This window comes from Pongo abelii, chromosome 3, assembly GCF_028885655.2.
Source record: "Pongo abelii isolate AG06213 chromosome 3, NHGRI_mPonAbe1-v2.0_pri, whole genome shotgun sequence".
Classification (NCBI taxonomy): Eukaryota; Metazoa; Chordata; class Mammalia; order Primates; family Hominidae; genus Pongo; species Pongo abelii.
Genome location: NC_071988.2, coordinates 173017303 through 173037649, shown reverse-complemented (window position 1 = coordinate 173037649; position 20347 = coordinate 173017303). Strand labels below are relative to the sequence as shown.

The 20347-nt window shown below is 40.3% G+C and overlaps 1 protein-coding gene across 25 annotated transcripts in view; it reads left to right on the top strand.

The window, feature by feature from the left end:
• The window catches only part of SH3D19 (SH3 domain containing 19), a 202644-nt gene that overhangs the window by 151540 nt on the left and 30757 nt on the right, over positions 1–20347 (top strand). For 21 of the 25 annotated variants that reach the window (XM_054553564.2, XM_054553565.2, XM_054553562.2 and 18 more), the window contains 3 exons: positions 4168–4275; positions 10512–10624; positions 20237–20298. In XM_054553564.2, coding sequence (XP_054409539.1) covers positions 4168–4275; positions 10512–10624; positions 20237–20298 — 283 coding nt within the window. The remainder of the gene's footprint in view (positions 1–4167; positions 4276–10511; positions 10625–20236; positions 20299–20347) is intronic. The other 4 variants (XM_054553573.2, XM_054553567.2, XM_024246587.3 and 1 more) reach the window with 1 other exon arrangement.

The window sequence follows — 20347 nt, the reverse complement described above, 5'->3', positions numbered from 1 at the left end:
TTCACTTCTGCTGATGCTTTTATTTCTGAAGAATAAATTTCTGAAAGTGGGACTACTAGTCAAAGGTTGTGATCTTTAAACATTTTAACTAGTACTAATGATCCAGTTTCTTACCTGGTGGTGTCTGGAGTACCCCAATATGAAGTGCCAGCCTTGCTTTATGTGTTGCCCACTTATAACTTCTGTTGGAAAAAATAGCCTTCTTATGAAAAGACATAAAAAGCGAACTTATGTTTCTAGAGAGAAACTTGCACACCATCATAAGATAAGAAACAGGCCTCTGGCTCCACCTTCTCATTGAAGTGATGCTGTTTATCCTCCCCACTAATCTGCACTCCTCACATGGATCACAGCCCAGACAACATGCAGACAGAGAGGCAGATGCAGAGCTCACTGACTCAGTGAGCACAGCTGGGGGAGATCATTAAACAGACCACTCCTGCCAAACAGCCTGCAGTGGTGGAACACGAAGACTTCCTTGCCTCGCCACATGGAGAAAGAATTTTTTTTTCCCGGAGACATGTATAGTAGAATAATTATACATGATCTGAGTGCCGGTTATTAAAAAACAGCTAACGGTATTAAAAATAAAAAAAACAAGAGAGTGAGTAAGCTAGGACACTTTGAATACTTCATAAGTTACACCTATGCTACTTCAATTTAAATCCTTCAGGTTAAAACAAAAAATGATTGGACCCTTTAACACAATAGGTGAGATCTGCCCACACTGTGTGCAGGATTTGGGTCAGGATTTCCTAAGGCCATTCTTCCCACAGCAAGCACGTTTTGGATGCCCCCTATGTTCAGCCCCTCAGGGGTGCTGATTGTCCTCTTTTCTCCTTTCCCTGCCTGCCCCTACCCCCATCCATGCCCTCACTTGTGAAGGCATGTGAGTGTGTAGATCTTATACTGGCCCAGAATTTAATTTGATTTGGGAAACAATTTAAGTCATTACATGCTCAAGATTTTCTTCCCCCTTCACACCCACCCAAAAAGCATCATTAACTAAAATTTTAAACTAATAACCAACAGGTTGTTGATACCAAAAGCAGCTGTTAAAGAAATAGCACTTCAGGCCAGGCACAGTGGCTCACACCTATAATCCCAGCACTTTGAGAGGCCAAGGTGGGAGGACCACTCGAGCCCAAGAGGTCAAGACCAGCCTGGACAACACAGTGAAACCTCGTCTCTACAAAAAATAAAAATTAGCCAGGCATGGTGGCACATTCCTGTAGTCCCAGATACTCAGGAGGCTGAGGTGGGAGGATTGCTTGAGCCCAGGAGGTTGAGGCTCCAATGAGTCATGATTGCACTACTGTGCTCCAGTCTGGGTGACAGAGTGAGACCGTGTCTCAAAAAAAAGAAAGAAAAAAAAAATGCTACTTGAAGGATAGGACACCGTGAATGATTATTGGAAGAACTATTCAAATATGTAAAATCCAGTTTTTGGAAAGACAATGTCACCTGCCTCACCTACTGCACTCCTGTTTCCTTCTGCAACCTGCTTCCCTTCTGCCCATACCTGAAGTTCCTCACCTTGGTCTGCTTTTTCATTTTTCAGTATACTTCTCACCTTCTAGTAAACCACGTGAATTGCTTATCTGTTACATGTATTGTTTCTTGTCTCCATCTTCCTGCTGGAATGCAAGCTCCATGAAGGCAGAGTTCTGTGCTTTGTTCACTGCTATATTCCCAGCACCTAAAATAGTGTTTTGTTTTGTTTTGTTTTTTTAACTAAGAAGTAAAGTTTAATGTCGAAAATGCAAACTTGGGGAAGACAGAAAAGATCACACACAAGGCTGTCACTTCACACTTGGAAGGTTGCACAGCGGCCGGGCAGAGGCGCGCCTCACTTCCCAGACGGGGTGGCCGGTAAGAGGCGCTCCTCACTTCCCAGACGGTGGGGCGGCCTGGCAGAGGCGCTCCGCTCCTCACTTCCCGGACGGTGGGGCGGCCCGGCAGAGGCGTTCCTCACTTCCCAGACGGTGGGGCGGCCTGGCAGAGGCGCTCCTCACTTCCCAGACGGTGCGGCGGCCTGGCAGAGGCGCTCCTCACTTCCCAGATAGGGTGGTCGGGCAGAGGCCCTCCTCACTTCCCAGATGAGGTGGCCGGGCAGAGGCGCTCCTCACGTCCCAGATGGGGTGGCCGGGCAGAGGCGCTCCTCACTTCCCAGACGGGGCGGCGGCCGGGCAGAGACGCTCCTCATGTCCCAGACAGGGCGGAAGCCGTAAAATAGTGTTTAATGCATAGCAGGCACCCAGTCGATATTGAATGAACAAAAGTGCTACAAAGAAATTGATATAAAAGTGCTAAGAAATTGATATAAAACTACAAAGAAATTGATATAAAATGATCGTGGGTTTGTTTTTCAAAATATTTACATAATAATAATACATGTAATATTTATAGAAAATACATGGACAGATATGCCAAATTTTAGACAATAATTAATTTTAGAGAGATGAGATTACAAGAGGTTTTCTTTTTCTATTTTATATAATTCTTAATGTTTCTCACTTTTACAACAAATATTACTGTGAAGTAAAAAAGTACTATTATGCTTATTATATATTTGTTATAATAAAATTAAAGAATTAAGGAATTTGGTTAAATCTACAAACAGGAGCTTTGTTGTTTTATGGGTGACATAGGTCACAGTGGAAAAAAGTTATATTATTAAGTCTTTTTTTTAAGTTTGATGACTTCTTTTGATAATCTTGAGTTGGTTTTTTAACGTAAGACTAGCCTCACTCACTGTGAGCTGGTAAGATTCCACAGAGGAGTCATCTATTTTTTTTTTCCTCAGTAGCATAATAATAATTTTAGCTAGCTTGCCATCTGGGGACCCTTCCTAAGTGGTAGATAAGAAACTTAAAATAGGATTGTACTTTACCATCGTATTTCCCCACCCAGCACTGTTACTGGCATAAATATGTGAGCAAGTGACTGGTGAGAGAGTGATGCCTTTGGCGGGGTATCTGATGGTGAGATTGACGGAGAACTGAGTGGAAGAGAAGGCGAAGTATCAGATTGCCAAAAGGGCTTTTATTCTTAGCGCAGCCCTTCACGTATCCTGCAAAGAACTGGTCAGCAAAAGGTGCTTATTGAATTACACCTCATAACAGGCAGAATTTGAATGCTGTTCATCACAGGAGCTATGGAGTGCATAGTTTTATAGAGAGTATCTCCCCACAGGCAAGATACATAGAACAGGTGCAGAATTACAGCATATACTCATTTCGCCTCTTGTTAAATAAAAGCAGACAGTCTCATGCGATCCTGTGTGCTGAGTAGAATATCCATTATAGAGCATTTTCTTTTATTTTTGCTAATCTTTTTACTTGTAGATTTCCCATTTAAAAAAAAAATGTATAGTCATTTTTCCAAGCCACTAAAAAGGACACTTATATTAAAGACTGTTTCAGTAAAAATGTTTACAGCCATGCTTTTGTTTAAAGTATTTCTTCTAAGTATATACTGTCCATTTAAAATATTGGGTTAGTGCATTACTTCCAATGGCAAAAACTGCAATTACTTAATAAATCGGTTAATATAGAGGAATGCCGAGTCATATATCCTTGCCCCAAAATTAAATATTTGAAGGGATATGTCTTATTTTATTTCTGGGATAGAATGTTTTTCATTTTCATGTTACTGAAGTGTAGTTTTACTAAACTACTAAATCTGAGACTGCTAAGCACCTTCCCTGTGCCAGGCACAGCACTGGGTAGGGTGAGGGCCCTGGGAGTCAATATTCTGGGACAGGCACAGGAGGTGTACAGGGAAAGAGTCTTTCCTCTCTGTGGCATCTGGGAGGCTTTAGGATGTGGGAAAGATTGTCTCCTCATCTCAGTTGCCCCTCATTTTCAGGCAGACACGTATGAAATGATTACACTCCCCTGAAAGATCAGCTTCTACATAATTCAAGATCATCCTCAATCTCTCTCATCAGAGAGGAAGAAAAGCCACATGAATTATTTACAGAACACTAAGTTATTTCCTTTTATGAGCTCCAACTTTGTTTTTGTCTCTGCAAACTGAGATTTTGTTTATCCATGAATAGTTTCCCCAGGGGCATGAAAAATATGACTCTTAAATTATGAATGAGGTTTTTTGTTTCAGTCCATGTTAACTAAAACATGCAAAATAAACTATGTTTTTCATTAGATCCCTTTCAGCTCCCTGCAAAAACAGAACCAATAAAAGAACGAGCAGTTCAACCAGCACCCACCAGGAAGCCCACTGTAATTCGAATTCCAGCCAAACCAGGAAAATGTAAGCACTTCTCTGCTTTCTTTATTTGCTTCTTCAAGAGCCTGGGAGAAATATATGCTAATTTATCAATGTCTGCTTTTGAAATTATGTATAATCTGCCATTCATAGTCAAAGCTATTTAAAAGCAAATTGTTTTTTCACAGTTCTTTGAAGAATTAGTTCAGTAAATTTGGATTTCCTTTTCCCTTTCCCCTTCGCTTCCCTTTCCCTTTCCCTTTCGCTTCCCTTTCCCTTCCCTTCCCTTCCCTTTCCTCTTTTTTTTGGGAGTCTCGCTCTCTCACCCAGGCTGGAGTGCAGGGGCAGAATCTCGGCTCACTGCACCCTCTGCCTCCCGGATTCAAGCAGTTCTCCTGTCAGCCTCCCGAGTAGCTGGGACTACAGGCACACACCAGCACACCTGGCTAATTTTTGTATTTTTAGTAGAGACGGGGTTTCACCACATTGGTCAGGCTGGGGATTTCATTTTTCTTTAACGTTGTCTTTAGACAGAGAATAGAGGGAAACTGAAATTTAGAACAATTGTTATATCCCATGTTAACACCTCTGGTACAGATTTGGTGGGAAAGTAATCTAAACTAATAGCAAATAAAGGTGTATATGTCTATCAGTCAGGAGTATATTATTGCAATCAGCATAATCTCAAATATGGCTATGTGTGAATTCTGTGAAGAGCAGTAACCAAAAGCTTTAAATAATAGTTTATAAAAATACTTCTTAAATTGGCCAGGTGCAGTGGTTCACGCCGGTAATCCCAGCACTTTGGGAGGCCAAGGCAGGTGGATCACGAGGTCAAGAGATCAAGACTATCCTGGCCAACATGGTGAAACCCTGTCTCTACTAAAAATACAAAAATTAACTGGGCGTGGTGCTGCGTGCCTGTAGTCCCAACTACTTGGGCGGCTGAGGCAGGGGAATCACTTGAACCTGGGAGGCGGAGCTTGCAGTGAGCCAAGATCGCGCCACTGTACTACAGCCTGGGCGACAGAGCGAGACTCAGTCAAAAAAAAAAAAAAAAAAATTAGTGTAACGTTACATTTTGGTTTACTTCCTTACTTGATTTTTTAATAGTATAACAAATGAAATTCTATAGGAGCTTTAATAAGTACTTCAAAAAGAAATCTGATATTTATAATGGGAAAGCCACAGGGGCCAGAACTATTTATTTTAGGCACAGATTATTAAAAAGTGTGATTAAAAGGGTGTTTGTGCATGTGTACACACACATACAGTGGGTTCCAGAGCAGTTCATGGCACTGCTTGGAGTGATCACACAACTTTCTCTGTGGGCCTCTGATTTCATTTATGCCTGCAATGCCTTTATATCATAGCCCACATGCATTCTTGCCTTTGTCTAACAAGAGACTCTGCCCACTTCATTCCTCCTAAAGCAGAACAAGCATTCCACTCTTTCACCTGTAGCACCCAGGATTGTACTGCAGGCATATTCCCTTTATTTTAGGAGTTTGGTTTTTCTATAAAGCACTACCCAGAAGGATTATCTTGGTTTCAGTTTTTTGATGATTCTGTTACTAACTGATGGCTCTCAGCCAAGTAGCAAGAAAATTGAATTGAATTGCTGTGAAGAATGTGGAGGAGAAAAAAATCAAAGGTATCAAATTCTGGTTCTAGTTTCTTAGGAAGTTATATTTTATTTTTTTAGAGGTAATATTTTAATGTTAGATTTAAAAACCGGTGGTAGGCCAGGCATGGTGGCTCACACCTGTAGTCCCTGCACTTTGGGAAGCTGAGTGGGCGGATCACTTGAGGTCAGGAGTTCGAGACCAGCCTGGCCAGCATAGTGAAACCCCATCTCTATCAAAAATACAAAAAAGTTAGCCAAGCATGGTGGCACACACCTGTAATCCCAGCTACTTGGGAGGCTGAGGCACGAGAATTGCTTGAACCCGGGAGGCAGAGGTTGCAGTGAGCCAAGATCATTGCCGCTGCACTCCAACCTGGGCAATAGAGCGAGACTCCATCTCAAAAAAAAAAAAAAAAAAAAAAAGAAAAAACTGGCAGTATATTTCTTTTGACAGTATTATATAGCCCACAAATCAGTAAAATGATAGCTTATTGGGTTGTTTGCCCGTTTGCTAGTACTTTGTTAAATGTATTCTGGATTTTAACAAGTATACTAACATATAATGATAAGAAATATTGCCTGGGTTTTAAGTAATACAACTTTTACAGAAATTAGTAATAAATACAAATTTTTAAATTTATTCATCTGTTGTGTCATTGTCCCCAAGTCCACCCCCAGGTCTGATGATTCATTAGGAGGACTCACAGGACTCAACATATAGTTAGTTGTATGTATGGCTATTATTTATTATAGCAAAAGTATATGAAGCACAATCAGCAAAGAGAAAAGGCAAATGTGGTGAAGTCTGGAGGAAACCAGATGCAAGCTTCCAAGAGTCTTCTATTGGTGGAGTCAGAGGACATACATAACTCCTCCAGCAATGAGTTGTGACGAGTGTGAAATGTCAACCAGAGAAGCTCACTACTGATTCAGTGCCCAGGGTTTTTATTGGGGGCTGGTCATGTAGGCACTCCTAGAAATTTTGGCACATACCAAAATTCCAGATTCCCAGAAGGAAAGCAGATGTTCAGCATAAACCATATATTCTGTTTTATCAGTTTTGAGGATGGCGAGAACTGTCCCAAAGTCCAAGTTCCTATATGCCAGTCAAAGACCAATCCTGTGGCTGGGTGTGGTGGCTCATGCCTATAATTCCAGCACTTTGGGAGGCAGAGGCAAGTGGATCACCTGAGGTCAGGAGTTCAAGACCAGCCTGGCCAACATGGTGAAACCCCATCTCTACTAAAAATACAAAAATAAGCCAGGCATGGTGGCGTGTGCCTGGCTGATGCAGGAGAATCGCATAAACCTGGGAGGTGGAGGTTGTATTGAGCTGAGATCACGCCATTGCCCTCCAGCTTGGGCAACAAGAGCAAAACTCAGAAAAAAAAAAAAAGAGACCAATCTTGTAAGTAGGACTTTCTAGGGATAAAGTTTCAGGCCTGCTATGTTTACTTTTTCTGCACACTCGTAAACTGCATTAATAGCTTTGAAATCCTGAAAAGGATATGCTGAGGAAGCAGCTTTAATTATTATCCTGACAAAGCTCCAAGAACTGGTAGAAAATTGAATTCTAGGAGTTCGAGACCAGCCTGGCCAACATGGTGAAACCCTGTCTCTTCTAAAAATATAAAAATTAGCCAGGCTGCAGCCATAAAAAAGAATGAGTTCGTGTCCTTTGCAGGGACGTGGATGAAGCTGGAAGCCATCATTCTCAGCAAACTAACACAGGAACAGAAAGCTAAACACTGCATGTTCTCACTCATAAGTGGGAGTTGAACAATGAGAACATGTGGACACAGGGAGGGGAACATCATACACCGGGGCCTGTTGGGAAGTTGGGGGCAAGGGGAGGGAGAGCATCAGGACAAATACCTAATTCATGTGGGACTTAAAACCTGGATGACAGGTTGATAGCGGAAGCAAACCACCATGGCACATGTATACCTATGTAACAAACCTGTATGTTCAGCACATGTATCCCAGAACTTAAAGTAAAATTTAAAAAAAATTGTTTAAAAAAATGAATAAATAAAAATAAAGGCTCAATTAAAAAAAAAAAAATTAGCCAGGCATGGTGGCACACGCCTGTAATCCCAGCTACTTGGGAGGCTGAGACAGGAAAATCACTTGAACCTAGGAGGCAGAGGTTGCAGTGAGCCAAGATCATGCCACCACATTCCAGCCTGGGCGACAAAGCGAGACCTCATCTAAAAAAAAAGAATTGGGAATTGAACGATGAGAACGCTTGGACACAGGAGCACACCAACATGGCACATGTATACATATGTAACAAACCTGCACATTGTACACATGTACCCTAGAACTTAAAGTATAATAAAAAAAAGTATATATATTTTGTGTGTATATATATTTTGTGTGTATATATATTTGTGTATACACATATATATACACACAAAAGACAAAAACAAAGTGAGGAGGACTTTCTGCTTTAAACGGCAGGTAATTTATACCCAAAGAGGGTATTTTAATTCATCATTAAGCTTCTCTTCAAAAAAAAAAAAAATTGAATTCTATACAGCTAAATGTAGGAGAACTGAAATGACAGAATGATTTCTAGGGAGTTATTTCTATTTATATCAAAAATCAGTTCCTCAGAATTTTATTAATATAATAATGCATATATTCTGTGGAGGAAAAAGAATGAAACTTTGGTGTCTGAAGAATTTGGAATGGTCAAGGGAAAAAGGGGATAGCTTCGTGGTGCAAATGTCCTTGATCTTATTTGAACCTGTCAGCTCCTTTCCCCGGGGCCTGTTTCTTCTGACCAGGTTGTCCTTTTCCCAGATGTCTGCAAGGCTCCCTCCCTCACGAATCCTTCAGGTCTTTGCTCAATGCCACTTTTTCTCAGAGACCTTCCCTGACTACATTATTTAAAATTGGAAATCTCCTACCTCCACATCCCACACATACTCACACCAGATACTCCCTGTGTTCCTCCTTCCAGTAAGCTATCTCCTTTCTACTTTCATATTACTGGCTTATACTCTTAAATATTTGTCACGACAGTATTATACTCTATATGATTAACTATTTCCTTGTAAGAATAAGGAAACCACAGCACAGAAAACATCTTCAAGATGGTGACTGAGTTGGATGTTTTTATTATGTATGTCTTAATTCCCAGAGCAGCCTTGCCTCTCACTAAGAATGTTTGCCTCGCTCTAAATCATTGTTTTCCTAGTTGCTGGCCTGGGTATTTTCCTCCCTTTGAGAATGTTGTCCTGTCTGCGGATAAAACAGGAACCTGACAAATCATCTTCTTGTTATAGGTTTTTCACTTGAAATGGAAGTAGAGAGTGTACATTTGAAAAAAGAAAGAGAGAGAGACAGAATGCTCATCTGCTCATCTCCTTTTAATGTCTAAACCAAACAGTGTAAAAGGTGGCTTTATGTTACAGTCATCCACTCTCCAGTTGTTTTTGCACACTCATTTTAATTAGCCGTCACTAATTTGGTCATCTTGGTTTTCTTCTTTTTAAAATAAGTTGGGGCTACATTATCACTGATATGGGTGTGGTTTGGATGTAAAGGTATTGTTTGTTTAATTGAGGGCAATTATGTTCATTAATCAGAAGCTAATGAATTAGAAAACACACTGGGCGGGTGCAGTGGCTTACGCCTGTAATCTCAGCACTTTGGGAGGCTGAGGTGGGCAGATCATGAGGTCAGGAGATGGGAGACCATCCTGGCTAACACGGTGAAACCCCGTCTCTACTAAAAATACAAAAAAATTAGCCGGGCATGGTGGCGGGCGCCTGCAGTCCCAGTTACTTGGGGAGGCTGAGGCAGGAGAATGGCATGAACCCGGGAGGCGGAGCTTGCAGTGAGCCGAGATCACACCACTGCACTCCAGCCTGGGTGACAGAGCGAGCCTCCATCTCAAAAAAAAAAAGAAAGAAAGAAAACACATTGAATTCTTTTTGGATGAGTGAGTGTTGGATACACCACCTATTAAGAAGCAGCATGCCTTATCAAAATGAACATGGACTTTTAGGTTCAAAACAATGGATCTGACAATTACTAGCAGTAAGACCTTGGGTAGTGCATTTATTTTCTTCTTAGCTTCAGTTTCTTCATCTGTAAAACAGGTAGGATATTATCTAGTGTAGCACTGTGCAATAGAACTTTCTGCAAAGATAGAAATATTCTTTAACTGTGCTGGTAGCCACTAGTCACAGTGGCTAGTATTTGAAATGTGGCTAGTGCAACTGAGGAACTGAAATTTTAATTTAATTTAATTTTAATTAATTAAGATTTAAGACTAAATCATCAGATGTAGCTACTAGCTAGTGGACTGGACAAATCTAGCACATAGATCTTGGTTGGAGAAATATATGTAAATATAGAGCCTAACTTAATTCCTGGCACATAAAAGGTTCTCAACAATGCTGGCTGCTGTTGTAATTGTTTAGTATTATTTTCACTCTCTATAAAACATATAGTAAAATTAACTGATGTTGACTAACACATCAATTTTCTGAAGTTTGCTGGGAGCTCTTTCTCATTTGCTTAACTATTTGTGTGTATCTTTTATGATAGCCATTTTTCTAATAAACTAAGCAGCAATCATTTCATTCTTTGGAATCCCAAAAACTAGAAATTATTGATGAATTACTGCTACTTTTTCCAGGTTTACATGAGGATCCACAAAGCCCACCTCCTCTCCCTGCTGAAAAACCTATTGGAAACACTTTCAGTACAGTATCTGGAAAGCTCAGTAATGTTGACAGAACTAGAAACTTGGTAAGTGGTCATTATAGATTGTATTAGATTGAAGACGTAGCTATGCATTAATTTTGAATAGTCAGCTGATATCTAAATTATTTTATTACTGGTCAGATTAAAAACAAGAACCCTCTATTAGAGACCAGTTTCTAAGCCCCATGTACTTATATAATATAGTGTTCAATATGTTAAAAGTCCCTATAGAGAGATTAGGCCAATTCATTGTACTTCACTATAAAATAATTTGTATACCAACTTAATAGCATTGTCTTTTAAATGAAACTAATAATGAGAAGGTTATTAAAATGTCTAAAAACCTTTAATATTCAGGGAAATAACTTTATTCAAGTTGTCAGTTTTTATTTAAAATACCCAATTAGTGACCAAAATTTAAGATAATTAACATAAGAATTTTTAAATCTGAAATTTAAGAAAAATGTATTTTTTTAATTTAAAAAAGTGTTTTACTGTGCATTTGTTAAGATGGGGGTCAAAGAGATTTTTTTAAGTACATATATATATTTTTCATTTCAACTTCAATATCCTCAATACTTTTTTTTTTTTTGGTCTTCCAACTTTTGTGGTTTCTTGGGGAAACAGACATGCAACAAGTAATTAGAGAAGTGGTTTAAGAAAAAGAATAAAGGTGGCTGGATGCGATGGCTCACACCTGTAATCCCAGCACTTTGGGAGGCCAAGGCGGGTAGATTACCTGAGGTCAGGAGTTCGAGACCAGCCTGGTTAACATGGTGAAACCTCGTTTCTACTAAAAATACAAAAATTAGCTGGATGTGGTGTCGTGTGCCTGTAATCCCAGCTACGCCGGAGGCTGAAGCAGGAGAATCGCTTGAACCCGGGAGGCAGAGGTTGCAGTGAGCCAAGATCACGTCATTGCACTCCAGCCTGGGGCGACAGAGCGAGACTCTGTCTCAAAAAATAAAGAAAGAAAGAAAGAAAGAAAGAAAGAAAGAATAAAGGCTTTCAGAGGACTTTATGGGAAGCCCATGACAAAGCTCCTGATTATTTCCTCTGTTTTAAATTTAAATAATAATTGTACATATTCTTGGGGCACATAGTGATGTTTCAGTACGTATATAGGGATCAGATCAGGGTAGTAAGCATATCTGTCATCTCAAACATTTTTCACCACTTCTGTTTGGAATGTTCAATATCTTCCTTCCAGCCATTTGAAGCTATATATTATTGTTAACTATAGTCATCCTGCAGTGGTATAGAACGCTAGAATTTATTCCTCCTGTCTAGCTGTAATTTTGTATTCTTTAACAAAGCTCCCTATCTCTCCCTTCTTTCTACCCTTCCCAGCCTCTAGTATCCTCCGTTCTACTTTTTATTTCTATGAGATCAACTTATTTTTAGCTTCCATATATGAATGAGAAGATGCAGTGTTTAACTTTCTGTTCCTGGCTTATTTCACTTAACATAATATCCTCCAGTTCCATTTATGTTGCCACAAATGACAGGATTCCATTGTTTTTTATGGCTGTATAGTATTCCATGGTGTATACATGCCACATTTTCTTTATCCATTTATCTGTTGTTGGACACCTAGGTTGATTCCGTATCTTGGCTATTGTGAGTAGTGCTGCAGTAAACATGGATGTACAGATGTCTCTTCAATGTAATTTCCTTTCCTTTGAATAAATTCCCAGTAGTGGGCTTGCTGGATCATATGGTAGTTCTATTTGTAGTTTTTTGAGGAGCTTCCATCCTGTGCTCTACAGTGATTGTACTAGGTTACATCCCCACTAACAGTGTATAAGAGTTCACCCTTCTCTGCATTCTTGCCAGCATTTGTTATTTTTTTTATCTTTTAGATAATAGCCATCCCAACTGTGGTGAGATGATACCTCATTGCCATTTTGATGTGAATTTCCCTGATGATTAGTGAAGTTGAGCATTTTTTAATGTATTTGTTGGCCATTTGTGTGTCTTCTTTTGAGAAATACCCAGATGATTTGCCTTTTTGTTTTGTTTTGTTTTGTTTTTTGTTGTTGTTTTTCTTTTTTTGAGATACGGTCTTACTGTGTCTCCTGGGCTGGAGTGCAGTTGTGTGATCACAGCTCACTGCAGCCTTGACTTCCTGGGCTCAGGTTATCCTCCCACCTCAGCCTCCTGAGTAGCTGGAACTATAGGCACATGCCACCACACTTAGCTAATTTTTTGTATTTTTTGTAGAGACAGATTTTGCCACATTGCCCAGGCTGTTCTTGAACTCCTGGATTCAAGCAGTCATCCGGCCTTCACCTCCCAAAGTTTATTTGCCCATTTTAAAATCAGATTGTTTGGGTTTTTTGCTGTTACCATGTTTGAGTTTCTTTTGTATTCTGGATACTAATCCCCTATCAGATGAGTAGTTTGCAAATATTTCCTGCCATTTTGTAGGTTGTCTTTTCATTCTATTGATTGTTTCCTTTACTGTGCAAAAGATTTTTGGTTGATATAAGCCCATTTGTTTATTTTTACTTTTGTTGCCTGTGCTTTTGAGGTCTTATTCATAAAATCTTTTTTAAGACCAATGTCCTGAGGTGTTTTCCCTGCTTTCTTCTAGTAGTTTTATTGTTTCAGGTCTTAGATTTAGGTCTTCGAGTTGAGTCTTATAAAGAGTGAGTGGGAGGGTTTAGTTTCATTCGTCTGCATATGGATATCTAGTTTTCCCCAGTGCCATTTATTGAAGAGACTGTGCTTTCCCCAGTGACTGTTCTTGGCACTTTTGTCAAAAATCAGTTGGCTGTAGATATGTGGATTAATTTTTGGATTGTCTCTTCTGTTCCTTTGGCCTGTGTGTCTGTTATTATGCTAGGTCCATGCTGTTTTTGCTACTACATCTTTGTGTAGTGTATTTTAAAGTTGGTAGGTGATGCCTCCACCTTTGTTCTTTTGGCTCAGGATTGTTTTGACTATTCAGGGCCTTTTGTGGTTCCGTAGAAGTTTTAGGATTTTTTTTTCTATGTTTGTAAAGAATGTCATTTGTATTTTGATAGGGATTGCATTGAATCTGTAGATTTCTTTGGGTAATATTCTCATTTTAACAATATTAATTCTTCTAATCCATGAATATAGAATGTCTGTTTGTTTGTATCCTTTGTATCTTCTTCCATTTTTCCATCGGTGCTTTGTAGTTATCTTTGTAGAGGTCTTTCACTTCCTTAGTTAAATTTATTACAAGATATTTCTTTTTGTAGCTATCATAAATGGGATTGCCTTCTCAATTTCTTTTTTTAGCTAGTTCTTTGTCACGTATAGAAATGTTACTGATTTTTTGTGTATTAATTTTGTATCCTGCAACTTTACTGATTTCATTTATCAATTCTAAGAGGGTTTTTTTTGGTAGAGTCTTTAGGTTTTCCTAGATATGAGATCACACTCTTTTTTTGAGACGGAGTCTCGCTGTGTCGCCCAGGTTGGAGTGCAGTGGCACGATTTCGGCTCACTGCAACCTCTACCTCCTGGGTTCAAGCAGTTCTCCTGCCTCAGCCTCCCAAGTAGCTGGGAATACAGGTGCACACCACCATGTCCAGCTAATTTTTTTTGTATTTTTAGTAGAGACAGGGTTTTATCATGTTGGCCAGGCTGGTCTTGAACTCCTGACCTCAAGTGGTCCATCCGCCTCGGCCTCTCAGAGTGCCAGGATTACAGGCGTGAGCAACCACGCAGACCACAATCTTTTTTTTTTTAATGTCCATATGGCATATGATCTTTAAGGCTTGTTTTAAGAGAAATTAACTTTTAAAGTCTTTGAACCAAATTTGCAGTTCAAATTTCATCATGATTTTACATTGTGCATTAACTATGCTTATTATACAGGCAAGCCCACCTAATCATCTGGCGAAGAAAAATTTCTTTGAAGGAGGCATTAAATTAAATTAGCCAATATCAAGTTAATGAGATTTTCCTGAAGAATGAATTAAAATTTAGTGATCACTTGTGATTTTCAAAGTAACTGGTAATAAAATTTTATTAAATCTGGGCCAAGAAAGCCCAAAAGAGGATAGTAGGGTTCCTACCATACTAATGTTAAATAGGAAAATCCCAAATTCCCTTGGAGGAAAAGTTGCTTGAGAAGGTTACTGGCTTCTATTCTGAAATGGTTATAAAAAGGAGTGAGAGGGTGATGATGAATAAGTAAAACATCATTCGTTAATGTCCATTATATGTAATGTCCATCGTATGTAATGGACTTTGTAAACTATAAAGCTCTATTGAAATAGTATTGGGGTGCACGGTGGCTCACACCTGTAATCCCAGCACTTTGGGAGGCCAAGGCAGGCAGATCACTTGAGATCAGGAGTTTGAGATCAGTCTGGCCAACATGGTGAAACCTCATCTCTACTAAAAATACAAAAATTAGCCGGGCATGGTGATGCGCGCCTGTAATCTCATCTACTTGGGAGGCTGAGGCAGGAGAATCGCTTGAACTCAGGAAGTGGAGGTTGCAGTGAGCCGAGATTGTACCACTGCACTCTAGCCTGGGCAACAGAGCAAGACTCGTCTCCAGAAGAAAAAAAGAAATAGTTAGTATTATACAAAAATGAGCCAGGTGTGGTGGCACACACCTGTAGTCCCAGCTACTCAGGAGGCTGAGGCACGAGAATTGCTTGAACCCAGGAGGCAGAGGTTGCAGTGAGCTGAGATTGCGCCACTGCACTCCAGCTTGGGCAAGAGAGCAAGGCTCTGTCTCAAAAAAAAAGAAAAGAGGACGGGTGTGGTGGCTCACACCTGTAATCCCAGCACTTTGGGAGGCCAAGGCGGGTGGATCACTTGAGGTGAGGAGTTCAAGACCAGCCTGGCCAACATTGTGAAACCCCATCTCCACTAAAAATACAAAAATTAGCCATGTGTGGGCCGGGTGCAATGGCTCACGCCTGTAATCCCAGCACTTTGGGAGGCCAAGGTGGGCGGATCGCCTGAGTTCGGGAGTTCAAGACCAGCCTGACCAACATGGAGAAACCCCATCTCTACTAAAAATCCAAAAAATTAGCTGGGTGTGGTGGTGCATGCCTGTAATCCCAGCTGCTCGGGAGGCTGAGGCAGGAGAATTGCTTGAACCTGGGAAGCGGAGGTTGTGGTGAGCCGAGATCACGCCATTGCACTCCAGCCTGGGCAACAAGAATGAAACTCCGTCTCAAAAAAAAAAAAAAATCAGCCGGGTGTGGTGTCATGCACCTTTAGTCCCAGCTACTTGGGAGGCTGAGGCAGGAGAATTGCATGAACCCACGGGGACGAGGTTGCAGTGAGCCGAGATCGCGCCACTGCACTCCAGCCTGTGCGACAGAGCAAGACTCCATCTCAGAAAAAAAAGAAAAGAAAAGAAAAGAAATAGTTAGTATTATTATGTTTAGTGCTGAGCAGTCCAGAAGCAACTTCCACATTTTAGAAAAAAAAAAAAAAGGGAAGTTATAATAAATTAAACCATGTATAATAATGTATAATAAATTAAACATTCATAATAAATTATGAATATGGAGAGATACCATATTCATAATTGTGTTTGTACCTCACATGACAACATGAGGAAAATCCTGTCCTGCACTGTTTATAAGGGGAGTTAGAACATTCAGTACTGTACTATAATAAATGCATACCATAATAAACACACTGAGTCTGAAGGAAGAAGAGATGAAGAATCAGACTACAAGTTAAATGATTTGCCTGAAGTCACGCATATAGATTTCTGGGACCTGAAAGTCAATCTGTGCCTAAGAAATCCCTTTTTTTTTTTTTGAGAATTACAATTACTGAATGAATTTTGAAACAGAGGCCATAAAGACTTAAAGGTGTGGGCCAGGCACAGTGGCTCATGCCTGTATTCCCAGCATTTTGGGAGGCTAAGACAGGTGGATCACCTGAGGTGACCAACATGATGAAACCCCATCTCTACTAAAAATACAAAATTAGCCAGGCGTGGTGGAGCATGCCTGTAATCCTAGCTACTTGGGAGGCTGACGCAGGAGAATCGCTTGAACCCAGAGGTGGAGGTTGCAGTGAGCTGAGATTGCGCCACTGTACTCCAGCCTGGGCAACAAAGCGAGACCCTGTCTCTAAAAAATAAAAAAAGAAGTGGTGCTAATTCTTGGAGAAAAAAGATAAGAAACATATGGAGGCCACTCAGTAATTCCAGCAGACAAGAGTGTGGTCTTGGGAGAAATACCTGTTTTTTAAAAAAAATATAGCGGCCAGGCGTGGTGGCTCATGCCTGTAATCCCAGTACTTTGAGAAGCTGAGGTGGATGGATCATGAGGTCAGGAATTTGAGACCAGCCTGACCAAAATGGTGAAACCCCATCTCTACTAAAAATACAAAAATTAGCCGGGTATGGTGGCACGCGCCTGTAATCACAGCTACTCAAGAGGCTGAGGCAAGAGAATTGCTTGAACCCAGGAGGCGGAAGTTGCAGTGAGCCAAGATTGTGCCACTACACTCTAGCTTGGGTGACAGAGCAAGACTACGTCTCAAATATATATATATACACACACACACATATATATGTAGCAAAAGGCTAGGCACAGTGGCTCACCTCTGTAATCCCAGCACTTTGGGAGTCTGAGGCAGGTGAATCAGTTGAGGTCAGGAGTTCCAGAACAGCGTGGCCAACATGGTGAAACCCCGTCTCTACTAAAAATACAAAAATTAGCCAGGCATGCTGGCGCGTGCCTGTAATCCCAGCTACTCTGGAGGCTGAAGTGGGAGAATTGCTTGGACCCGGGAGGCAGAGGTTCAGTGAGCTGAGATCATGCCACTGCACTCCAGCCTGGGCAACAGAGTGAGACTCCATCTCAGAAAAAAAAAAGAGAGAGAGAGAGAGAAAATAGCAAAACACTGGGGAATTATTTTTAAATTGGAATATTATTCCAGTGCAGATGAACAAAAAAGATAGAATCTGCAGAGACAATACAAGCAGGAAAACCAACTTCACCAGAAACTAAAATGCTTGTCCAAACAAATTAAAAGCCAGAGTTCAGGGATATCAGAGCTAGAGAAAAACTGCCAAAAAGCAAATGCAGAGAGCCTTGAGGTTATGTGTGGAATACCCACGAGGAGGAAGTCCCTAATCAGTTATCTTGCAAAGACTCAGCAGAACCTGGGCATAAACCCAGACTTCAGCAAGCACTAAGACAATGGCTCCTGCAAGAACTGTCTCCTTCTCTCAATATTTGGAGTATGTCAGATACAGCAGTGCCTTTCAGAATGTGCCTAACATCCCTAAAGAATTTGAATGTGCTACTCTTTTTTTCTGATTTAAAATTTTCTTACTGTTGCAAATTAAGAAAAAGATGTTTAAAATTTCCCATAAAAATACCACCACCCAGGAAAAACTATAGCTAATATTTGGTACAAAATTAGGGTCATATGCTGTGCATTTATTACAGTACATCATCTGCATCCTTCCATGTCAAATTTATGTATCTATTTTTTAAATTTTCTTTATCAAAGTATCTAACAATTACAATTTTGAGAAAAGCAATTAAAATTTCTTCTTATCTGCTAGAGTTTGTTTTAATTTTAAAGGTAGCCAAAGAACTAAATGCATTTTTCAAGCATCATGGCAATTTTTGTCAGGAAAAATATAGGCAGCAGTGTAATTATAAGGCATGGATTATATTCTGGAATATTGCAGGGTTTATGAGCTGGTTACTGGCTTCACTACATTAACTGAACTCATTAGTGAAACCAAGTTTTAAGGGCAAGCTTAATTTGTTTTTTAAAATGGGATTTTATAACATTGAAACATGTTTAAATGATCACAGTTATTGGCAATTAATCATTTGGTATTTAAGGAAAAGGTTATAAATATTCAGTATAATTTAAAAATCATAAAAGTGAGTTTGGGCTCATTTATAAGAAGGAGAAAAACAGTCTGAAGTAGCCCAAAGATTTCCAAGCTTTAATTAAACATCCTTTACAAAAAAAAAAAAAAAAAAAAGCAGTGTAATTTAAAGGGTCAGCATTTTTTTTCTTATGAAGTTTTGGGGAAATATTATTTCCTGAGTGTGTTGGGGACTTAGAAAGTAGGAAAAGTGGGAAAAAAAAAAAAAACGCACACAGAATTAGAAGAATTTAGTGAGGGACTGGGTGTGGTGGCTCATGCCTGTAATCCCAGCACTTTGGGAGGCCAAGGCGGGTGGATCACTTGAGGTCAGGAGTTTGAGACCATCCTGGCCAACATGGTGAAACCTCATCTCTACTAAAAATACGAAAATTAGCCAGGTGGGTGGCACATGCCTGTAGTCTCAGCCACTCGGGAAGCTGAGGCAGGAGAATCACTTGAACCTGGGATGCAGAGGTTGCATTGAGCTGAGATTGCATCGTTGCACTCCAGCCTGGAGGACAGAGGGAGACTCTGTCTCCAAAAAAAAAAAAAAATTTTGTGAGGGCTTTTTCCCCCTCCCAAAAAACAGAAATTTTGGCTTTGAGATCCTTTGGCTTCCCACTCAACAGAAGATCTGAAAATATTCTCCACATATTACCTTCATTTCCCAATCCTTGGGCTATAACATGTTCAGAAAACCTGTTTAAATTGAACAGTTTGACCCTTCCCCTACAGAAATCTTCCTATTAATCTCCACACTTCCAGTTTCTCTCATCTACCATTAGGATAAAACATCCCAACTGTGCCTGTCTTTTATTTTTCACATTATTCTCCTTTACTCTTTTCCTCTTTTCTACAAAACTCTTTTTAGCCCATCCAGCCCCTTTGCTGGAGTGGTACAAGCACACTGCTTTCTTGGACCTTAGCTATTTCTCCTCACATGCCTTCCTCTCAGACCATCCTGCAAGCTTCTTTTACGTTCCCACCTCCTTCTAGTTCAAAACCCACTGCAAATTGTTGAAACCAAAGAGTGATGAGATAAGATCTGCCTATTCAAAGCAAAACCAACTAATAACCATCCCACTTACTATGTGTTTAAACTTAGGAGCAATATGTTTCTTACGTGTGATCACGGAATGAATAAAGAGCATATATATATATATTTTTGTTTGTTTGTTTGTTTGGTTTTTTTTTGAGATGGAGTCTCGCTCTGTTGCCCAGGCTAGAGTGCAGTGGCACGATCTCGGCTCACTGCAACCTCTGCCTCCCAGGTTCACGCCATTCTCCTGCCTCAGCCTCCCAAGTAGCTGGGACTACAGGTGCCCGCCACCACGCCCAGCTAATTTTTTGTATTTTTATTAGAGATGGGATTTCACCGTGTTAGCCAGGATGGTCTCAATCTCCTGACCTCGTGATCCACCCTCCTCAGCCTCCCAAAGTGCTGGGATTATAGGCGTGAGCCACCGCACCCGGCCAATAACATACATTTTTAAATTATCTTCAGGGCCTGCTTAAATTTTCCCTTAATATCTCATGAATCCACTGAATGCATGACCATGCAGTGCAATTGCTCAGGCTGTGGTCCGCAACAGGAGACTGGTTTCTTCCTGTCAGTGTTTTCACTTGTATTAGGACATGAATAATTTAGGCAGAAATAAATTAATATTGTTTAAGTCTGAAAACTCTTTTAATTCAACTGCATTTCTACTTGTAGATCCAGCCAAAAGGTTGTCCAGAATTTCTCTTGACGAGTTCTTGTTTCAGATTAACCTTAACTAAAAAGCATTCTCTGCTGCTTGCAGGAATCCCACCACCCAGGTCAAACAGGAGGTTTTGTGCGAGGACCCCCAAGGTTGCCACCGAGGTAAGTAAATGTGGGAAAAGTTAGAGAAAAATTAATGACTCAGAGACCT